This window comes from Meleagris gallopavo, chromosome 1, assembly GCF_905368555.1.
Source record: "Meleagris gallopavo chromosome 1, MGAL_WU_HG_1.1, whole genome shotgun sequence".
Lineage (NCBI taxonomy): Eukaryota > Metazoa > Chordata > Aves > Galliformes > Phasianidae > Meleagris > Meleagris gallopavo.
Window position 1 is genome coordinate 48,239,767 of NC_139404.1, and position 10,277 is coordinate 48,250,043.

The following is a 10,277-nucleotide window of genomic DNA, read 5'->3' on the forward strand; positions in this document are numbered from 1 at the left end:
TTCAAAATACCAGCTTTTAGGAAAGAATTTTGACTAAACTTTGGAATCAGTTGGCATTACGTACACTCGTGGTTAGAGCTTTAAATATTTCCTTGAAAGAATTAGAAAAGGGCATACGCCCTTCTTCATTTCTGTTGAGAATATTTTATTCCCCCCACACACGAATGCCACACAGTCAGAAGTAAGCATGTATTTTCTTTACCTTTTAAGAAAGAATTTTTAAAAACTCAAAAATTCACTCATACTCCAACCTTAAATCTTGATTATTGCCTTTTATGATAGCTAAATACATACGCCATGAAATTCTGAACTCCACTTCGAACTGTGGGATTTTTAATTAATTGTGGGTACATGTTTGCAGCATGGTCATACATATGCCTGAAAGAAAAAAATAAAAAACAGTTACTCTTTTCCATCTTCCTTCTCTCTTCCACACCATCCCACTTATCACCAAACGTTGGCAGACAAGCACCACAGTCCACAAAGTCAGCTTTTTTGAATTACAGAAATGACTTCATACACTCAATCCACGTTAAACAGCAAAGTTAACACAAAGGGATTGTTGAAATTTGAATCAAAATAAAAGACCTTGCCAATGCTTGCTCAAACAGCTCTATAACGGAAAAAAAAAGCAAAAATGAGAAGCAAACCTTCAGATTCGGGAAATGTTTGTAGACCAGAACCATCTTTGAGGTTCTGGCACATTAACATAAAGCACAACAGAAATGGTTTATTAGAGAGCTGTTCTATTTGGAATCAAGAAAGCCAGAGAGATCAGGAGAATATTATTTGCTGATTGAATTGAAAGAATTTCAATTGAATTGAAAGAACTTCAGCTGATATCTAGCAGAGTTTTCACTTACCGTTAATCACATTCTACCACGTAACAAGCTAAGTATCTCTATTTTAAGGTGTAAGTTGATCCTGAGCATTCCCAAACAGCAGGCTCATGCCAGCTCTAAACAAATTCATGTTTATGGAAAACAAAATTACTGTAGTGGGTTTTTTTTGTTTTTTTTTGTTTGTTTGTTTGTTTGGTTTGGCTTTTTTTTTTGTGGGGAGGTGGGGGAAGAAAAGGGGTTAAATTTGTTTTTTTGTTGTTTTTAAATTGAGTTCAGTTAGCTGTCTCATCCCTATTAACAGGCAGGAACAAAAGGTGTTTTTTTATGCTCGCTACTGTTTGTTTAGTTATTGAAGTGAAGCACTTTACACTTCCAGACAAAATTAACTGCCAAAAAGAATTCAGGAGTCCATGAGTTAAAAGTCACACTTCAAGTTTAGGTCAAGTGTAGTTGCCCAGTTCATGCATCTGATCCTTTGAATCTTTTCATTCCTTTAATTTTTCTCCCATCAACATTTCTTCATGTTGTGCAGACTGAACTAACGCTTTCTCAGCCACTGAGATAAAAAAAAAAAAAAAAGTGTAAAAAGTGTAGGGAGGAATATTTAGTTCTAAGTATAAGTCAACAGGAAATTATTTTGCTGAAGTCTGGAGTTGGTGGAACTACATTAGTCATCAGTAGAATGATGAACTTAGCTCCTACTAAGATCCAAGAGAAAACAGAACTAAGAAACAGGCACTAGCCTCAAGGAAAGCACATGCCAGCACAACAATATTCTCTGTACTAAAACTCTGAAGGGCAACTCCCTCTGGAAGCTGTGCAGACAGGTACTCTTTTTCTCCAATTTCTCTCACAGCATAATTAGAGGCCATAATTAGAGAATGCAGCCAGAGATGACTGAATGGTTTGTTGATAATTAAAGATATGATTTACTGACCTTCTTTTTGTCCCTTGCCCCATTCTCAGCTGCTTTTGACTGCATGACCCTGCTGTTTATGTCACTTCTGGTACCCTTCTGATCACTCAATCTAATTGTTCTGCACACATTCAGGTAAAACACTCACCCAGCAAAAAAATGTAAATTGATTTTCTAGCTTTTATGTAGACCGAAGTGGTACGATAAGAAAGCTTGAGGGGACTGAGCATACCCTCAGTAAGTTTGCAGAAGACAACTAAGTTGGAAGGAAGTGTCGATCTGCCTGACGTTAGGAAGGCCCTACAGAGGGACCTGGAAGGCTGGATCTCTGGGCTGAGTCAGCGGGATGAAGTTCAACATGACCAAGTGCCGGGTGCTGCACTTTGGTCACAACAGCCCCATGCAGCACTACAAACTTGGGGCAGAGTGGCTGAAAAGCTGCACCAAGGAAAAGGACCTGGGGTTGTTAGCTGACAGCTGGGTGACCATGAGGCAATTGTTTGTCCAGGTGGCCAAGAAGGCCAAACGCATCCTGGCTTGTATCAGAAATAATGCAGCCAGCTGGAGCAGGGAGGTAAGCCCCTGTACCAGGCTCTTTTGAGGCCACACCTCAAGTGCTGTGTTCACTTTTGGGCCCCTCACTACAAGAAAGACATTGAAAGCCTGGGAGCACATCCAGAGAAGGCAACAAAGCTGTGAAGGGTCTGGAGCACACATCTGATGGGGAGCAGCTGACGGAACTAGGACTGTCCAGTCTGGAGGAGACTCAGGGGAGGCTTTATTGCTCTCTACAACCTGAAGGGAGGTTGTGATGAGTTGGAGGTCAGCTTCTTCATGCAGGTAACAGGGATATGATGAGAGGTGATGGCCTCAAGTTGCCCCAGAGGAGGTTCAGGTTGGATACTAGGAAAAATTTATTTGAAAGAGCGGTGATGCATTGAAACAGGCTGCCCAGAGAAGGTGGCATCCATGGAGGCTTCCAAGAAAAGGGTGTATGTGGCATTAAGTGACGTGTTTTAGAAGCATGGTGGTGATGAGTTGACAGTTGGACTAGAAGATTTTAGTAGTCTTTCCAACCTTAATGGTTCTATGATTCTATCTTAGTAAATGAATCAATATGAAAAAGCTTGAATGTCTGGGTAGGTGCAAGTGAGAGGAGTTGGATATGCGGAAGGAGTTAAGATGAAATAAAGAAGTACTCAGCAGCCTTATACCATCACACTTTCTACGGAACTCCAGCTGTAGTATCAATTTTAGTTCTAGAGCTCTCTGTTCTCCTCCCAGACTACACGCCCTAATTCCTACCCCTTTCTTGAAGCGGACAAGAAAGTTGTAGAGCCAGATTAATATTCTGTATCTCTGCAGTCCCAACAAATTAGGCAAATAAAAATCCCAAGCAAGTTTAGTAAGGAAATCATTGCATAACATATGCCATGCAAACCTGATCCCTGATGGCACTAGAAAAGGGAAACATAGCAGGAGACAATCCATCTAACAGATAGTCTTAGGGACAAGAACCAGATTAAGAGGACAGAAACAACAAGGATGTTGCTCTGACCACTGCCTGGGCCAGGATAGATGACCAGGCTTCCAGGCTCAACCATGAGCCATAACTCTCCTTCATTTGGAGCTCTCAAAAGTTATGCAACACAAGGCAGATTTTACAGCAGTAGTATTGTTAGGCTGTGATAATTGATACAGAGTGGATTTGTTCAGAACCAGAGGAGTAAAACCAGCTTCCTTAACGGGCCTCCTTCTTGCATATACTAAGAGGCCAGATGATTCCTGGGATAATTTATTTATTTTTTATTAATGCACAAGGTTTTTGAGACTCTTTTCCCCTTAGATGCCCTGTGTTATCGTTTGGGGTTTTTTTTGTTTGGTTGTTTTTTTGCATTTTTTATTCCCTTCTAACAAAGCTTCTATACGCAAGGCCTGAAAGTTTTGTAAGAGAATTACCTTCTGAAGCAAATTGGATCGTTACAATAACATAAGGCTTTGCAGCTGTATCTAAGTCAAAAACAAGGCAATTATAAAGCTGGGACAAGAATTCAAAGTCCAAAAACAGCAAAGCAGAGCTATACTTCCTCAAATTAGAGAGGAAGATGACAGGACTCAGGTCAGCTGAGGTTATATCAGAAAAGAGTACAATTAATGTTGCTTCAAATTTAAATACTGCTCTGAGACAGCTGGCATGTCTCAGTTGGAACTGAGTAATAGCATGCACTGAATGTAACTGATCTGGATGTGCTCTGCCATTGCTTGAGTAAAGCATGCCTCAGTAACATCTCTGTAATGGGGGAAGAGAATTCATATCCAAGAAAACCACAGCAAAAAACTTTAGCTGGACAATAGGACTGGATCTTACAGAGAGACCTGAGACTAGGGATAAAAACAAATGTCTGGCTCTCCAGATACAAGAATTAGATTTATCCTGCCCCTAACTATTTTCAAAATGGACAGTCACTATCTGAATCAGGTGACTATTCTAGAAAGATGAATCATGTTCACTGGTAGATGGTATAGCTTAGCTATTGTTTTTATACCACAGACCTACAAAACAAGAGCTGAGTTGAATTCCTCCCCAGTAATTTGAGATCATACCATCCCAGCATGTCTTTTTTTTTTTTTTTTTTTTTTAAATCCATTTTTATTACATTCTCCTTGGGTTCCTAAAAAAGACAAAACATACACTTGAGAGAAATTTTTGTCACTCTTAGGCATACATAAGGCCCAGCTGAGTCTAGAAACCTTCCTTCATACCCTAAGTGTAATGAAAGAACTGGGCTAGCTGAGAATTCCTGAAGGTTTCCAAACTGCAGCCACTGTCAAACTGGAGCTGACAGCTTCTGCAGGAACCTGTACTTCAACCTGGATTAGGCTTGCAATGTATCCTTCCTATTAATACAACACAATGAGATCAGAGTGCTTCCTGGTAGGACTTCAGGGCTCCCACAAAGACGCACCTTGGGTCATTTCTGCTTTGTGGAGTCACTGCCATAAATGGATGTGTGACAGATGAGACCTTGGAGTTAGTTGTCCAGACTAAAGAAACAATATGCTACAGGACACTTCAATTAGCAAGCATACCTCATATACTCACCTTGGAGGGCTGTACCAGAGCCACCCACAGCAGTGGTGCCATAAGGCTCTTCACTCTGGCAGCTAAGTGGTAGTTGATAGAAATAAAGTCTTCAACACTGTCAAACACTTTGTTACACTCTTCCTTGCTGTAAGCAGGACAGAAAAGGCCTTCAGAGGGAAGGCTGAGCTGTGTGCAGCTACTGTGGACACAAATGCGTGCAAAAGCAGAATGACAGTGTTTAGAGACTCGTTATTTTATGAGAAGTAATGATGGTGCTAGAAAAAGCTACCTAAAAGCTGGATGCCAGGCTGTGTGATGGAACAGGGATACAGTCTGAGAGATCCTGTTTCCTAGTTCCACTGTAAAAGACTTGTGTAACCGCCCCAAGGAAAGAACATCTGCCTGCATGTCAGTTAGGATTCCAACACTTTCCAAGTAAGATAAAGAAGGAGGAATGGAGTTGTGAGAGTAAGCTTTTAACACACATCCAGTTTTGCATTTTAACTCACTGCCACACCTGTTTTAAAACTGTTCAAGTTCCCCAGTTCACTTAGAAGCCCAAGCCTCAAACCCTACTTCTTCAGTCTCTTCCTTGACGCAAACCCTCAAGCTCATTTCCACAGACTCTAAGACCTCTGTTCAGTAAAACTTCTGCTTATCTACCTCTCTATAGTCATTGGTGGAGCTCATAGCCTTGCAGTAAAAATGGTTGAGGCTGGAAAACAGTGGTAGTAAGCATCTGGTCTGGAGAAAGCAGAGGCCTTGAGCAGAGTAACTGGTGAGCACCTTCACTTCAGTGAAGCTTCCCTTAACATCTGTAGCCAAGAGGAAGGGGACGTGGAACACCACTCCCTCCCCTAAACCTAAGCATAGACTGAAACATCAGATAAAGACTTTGCAGATGCTGTTTCACACTCAATCCATTTTTAAAGGAACGGGCATATACTTAAGTCTGTTTAAAAGGACAGCCAGGAAGACTTGCAGATCTATGGATGCAGAAGGAGACCAGGAAGTGGGTTGTTGCTCCTAAAACATTTCTTGCCATCTAATTAGGCTTAGCACAGATTGGGTCGTCTATGTAGTATGACAAAACTTAAGCTTAAGGACTTAAAAATGAGTACACAAGGCCTTAGAGAAAAATCTACTGAGTAAATTCTCATATAATGCTACGATTCCCCCACATCCACATGTAGTTTATATAAACTAAGTAGTGCAAAGCTGTAACTTCTTATGCAAAATAATCTAAACAGCATATAACCAAATCTCTCATGTACTTCATTCTCTTTCCTGCCTGGGTTAAATGCTGTGCACTTAGTACTCTAGGTCTCCTTTCTTCTTTCCCTCAGAAGTGCTTTCTTAATTGACAAACACTGTTTAACTGAGTTTCCTTCATACTGTAAATCTTGTTCAGAGACCATCTAATGGATGTCCCTCCATGAGAGGGACCCTACTAGAGAGTTATAATAACATATGATATGATCAGAGAACTATCCACAAAGTCTAAAGTGATCTTAAAGTGTCTTACTACTCATTACACTAATATCTTGTTCAAAAGTCATACCAGACATTTGTTTTTCAGAAAAGCCTACTATGCTGACCTGTTAAATGCAGCTAATGGATAATTGTTTTAGAGTTGCGGAAGCCAGCACCTGTCATAAGCATCTCCCAGCTAATCCCCAGGCACACAACAGAACTTGGGAATTTTTCTTTTACCGTGACTAAGATCATAGAGGAAAAAACAAAAGAAAAAAAAAAACAACAAGCTTGTTCAGCAAGCCATGTGTCATATGCTTAATATAGTTGTATCTCCAGCTATCTCCCATCAATTCTGTCTTCCTGCTTAGTAAGGAAAAAAACTTCTCTTCTGAATTAAAAAAAAAAAAAAAAAAAAAAAAAGCTATTCTGGATTCACTGAATTTGTAACAAGCACAAAACACTGTTTCACAGATCTACACTGGGGGAGAGATTCAGTCCCTCATTTTCTCTCCACAGGGTTTTCAATGACCCTTCTAGACACACATCTGTCTATCGGTATATCAACATATTTTACTTTGACCAAGAGAGACCAAACTTCCCACATTGTAAAGTTTCAGCACCTGTTTCTCAGTAGATTTTTTGACAGTGTTTGCTGAAAAACCTCCTTACAGAAGCCCTGCAGTCTTTGTCTCTCTCTGCCTGATCATTGTCTCATCTGTTCATCAGTCACCTACCTGTATGCTGAGGAAATAACCATTCTTTCTACTGCCTCTTTTGTAATTAGTTATAACATAGTGCTTACACATTTCATTATACACGTGCTATTCTGTGATTACATTATTTAAGCAGTAACAGAGATGCAGTACTCATCGATCTCACTGACGTGTCAAGAGAGCCTGCAGGAGGAGGAGAGGGTGCAGAGCCATAACTTGACACTGTGATGATGATGCTTTACTTCATACTTGCTACTAATTAAAAAAACAGCACACTACCACAAAAATGTATGGTTAGTTTAAATTGAAAGGATATAAGGGAAAGGACAAAAATGAATAAAAAACTCACTAGCACATAAATCCACTGAAAGACTCGTAAGTTGAGAAGCTTCCTGAGGTACTTACGGAGCTGTGAGATAGCCTTCCAAAAATCCAGCTGCATACATGATATCTTCATTGCTTAAGGTCTGATGGCCATAGCCTGCTTTGATCTCCAGAACTCCCCAACCTGTTTTCTGTACAGTGTTGTTGTAGAAACCATATGCATCTCCACTCCTGTCCAGTATATTCTTGACCTGAAGTATTTTTTGAGCTTTATTCCAGTACAAAGTTGCATAGCGCATTTCTGTGGCCAAGAAGAAAGAAGGCAATGAAAACAAAAACAAGGGAAATTAGTGATGCAACACATCTGAAAAGCAACAAGCATTATAGGAACATCATTTTACTTCAATATCACTGACTCTTAAAGAGGTCTAGGAGGGTCAGAGAACTAGTTACAACACACATAAACCTATGTCTCCAGAGTCCCAAGCAGCTGTTATTAAACAATAGAGTGGAATGGGTTGGTCTACCACCTTTTCAGAAGTCTCTCACAGTATTCGTAGACTGAGAACTACTGAAGTAGCTGCTGCAAAGTAAGACTAAAACAAGGAAAGCATGTGTAAGTATTTCCTATCCAACTGTGGATTGCTGAGGCAATTTTAAAGTTCTTTGATAGCTTTCCAACAGGTTTGATTCCACTATGAAGACCAACACTAAGGTTAACATACTGAGGAGCAGTATGAGAACCAACTAGAGTTTTACAAGGACAGCAGTTTACAGATAAATATTTTCATGTTACTTGCTCAGAAATTATCAACAGCTCTTTTAGTATAAAGCTCCAACCAGCTGAGTCTTGACAAAAATAAATCATAAAAATATTTCCTTATCTGGCCCAAGAGAAAAACTATACAAATCTTATTGAAAGCAACTTTAAAAATGTCATGCCTTATCCACTGCAAATGATTATAGCTACTGCTGACCTTGTTTTCTATCTAAAGATTCAAACAGCTGCAAAAGTTGGTTTTGCCTTTTTTTTTTTTTTTCTCTCCAAACTTTCTGGGCAGCTAACCTTGGAGATGCTACTACCCAACCTGCAGAGCTCAATGGATCACAGGCTGAAAAATCAAAGCACCACACATATGCAACCCATTTTAAGGCACAAAACACCTACCACGCAACCAGAATAGAATGGACCCAAGCATTAAAAGAACACGAAAGGTGGATAAGGAGGGTGTCAGGTTGCTCCAGAATTTTTCCAGGAATTTTGTTCAGGGAACATTATTAATTAATTTGAGTTTTAATCCTGTTTCACTGAAGAACGAACAGCAAGGTAATGAGCTTTCAGAAAAACCTCTAAATGTTCAGCCTTCTCTAAAATCAGACCTGGTTACACCAGAGCAATGCAAGTGAAGAGAGTTGAGAGGCAGAAGGACAGAGTGGGAAAATCAGAGTTTCTAGAACTATTTTAAGTGATCATAAAAACAACGGGGAAATTGGTGATGTTTTTATTCTTCTGACCACTGCTGCCAGTTGATAGCAACAAATTGCTATTTGGTTACTACGTCTCACAACAATTCATTTTGTGCATCACACCCACAATACCTGCAAACAGAGAGCTAGAAGTAATTGTGGATAATTTTACACAAAATATTTAGTATGCATGTTTCGTACTGGAACCGCTAAAAAATGAAAAAAAGCAATAGGGCCAACACAATACCTAATGCTCTCCAAAAAGTTTTAAGTAAAATGCCTGTGATTAAGTAGCTCATCTGACTTCAAACTAAGTGCACCCACTTCATTCAGTACTCTTCATTAGAAAGCTGTTTTTATGAAGAGCCATGAACTGCCTGAACAAAACAGGTTTCCAAGAACTAAATTCTTTCTCCAACTAATTACTTTTGGACATAGCAGTTAATCAGCTTCTTTAAGACATTTTTAATCTATTTCACTAGATTGCTGAATAGTCAGTCTCATTCCCAGGGTTCCAGCAAGAAGAGTAAAAAGTGTTCGTAATAAGAAAGCTTGGAAGGGGACCCCTGGAAATCATCTGGACCAATACACTTGCTTAAGCAAGGTCAATTAGAGCTAGATATCCAGGCCCACAGGCAGGTGGCTTCTGAATGTCCCCAAGGAGGAGACACCACTTTGCCTGGAGTCCCCAGTACAAGAAAGATGCAGAGTTCTTGGAACAAGTCCAGAGGAGAACCACTGAGATGATCAGAGGGCTGGAGCACCTCTCCTATGAAGAAAGATTGAGGGAACTGGGATTGTTTAGCTTGGAAAAGAGAAAGCTCCACATGGACCTCTCTGTGGCTTTCCAATACCTGAAGGGAGCATATAAACAGGAGGGGGAACGGCTGTTTATGAGGGTGGATTGTGATAAGACAAGGGGGAATGGTTTTAAACTGAGACAGGGGAGGTCTAGGTTAGATATTAGGAGGAAGTTTTTCACACAGAGGGTGGTGATACACTGAACAGGTTGCCCAAGGCGGTTATGGATGCCTCATCCCTGGAGGCATTGAAGGCCAGGCTGGATGTGGCTCTGGGCAGCCTGGTCTGGTGGTTGGTGACCCTGCACTTAGCAGGGGGTTGAAACTAGATGATCACTGTGGTCCTTTTCAACCCAGGCCATTCTGTGATTCTATGATTCACTACCTCTCTGGGAAACCTGTGCCAAAGCTTCAGCACCTGTAAAGAAGATAAGCTCTTCCTGGTGTTCAGAAGGAACCTCCAGTGTTCTAGTTTGTGCACACTGCCTCTTGTCCCAGCCCTGGGCACCACTGAAAATAGCTTGATTTGTCCTTCTTGCACCCTCCATTCAGATATCTAGAGACGTTAATGAGATCCTCCTTTGACCTTCTCTAGGCTGAACAGTCCCAGCTGGCATGGCCTCTCCTCACAGGAGAGGAGCTCCAGTCCTTTCA

General features: G+C 40.6%; 1 protein-coding gene across 1 annotated transcript in view; it reads right to left on the bottom strand.

Moving 5' to 3' along the window:
- The window catches only part of PLBD1 (phospholipase B domain containing 1), a 36,170-nt gene that overhangs the window by 20,420 nt on the left and 5,473 nt on the right, over positions 1–10,277 (bottom strand). Inside the window, exons 2-3 of the mRNA XM_085224938.1 lie at positions 7,438–7,657; positions 295–378 (exon numbers count right to left, since the gene is read on the bottom strand). Coding sequence (XP_085081064.1) covers positions 295–378; positions 7,438–7,657 — 304 coding nt within the window. The remainder of the gene's footprint in view (positions 1–294; positions 379–7,437; positions 7,658–10,277) is intronic.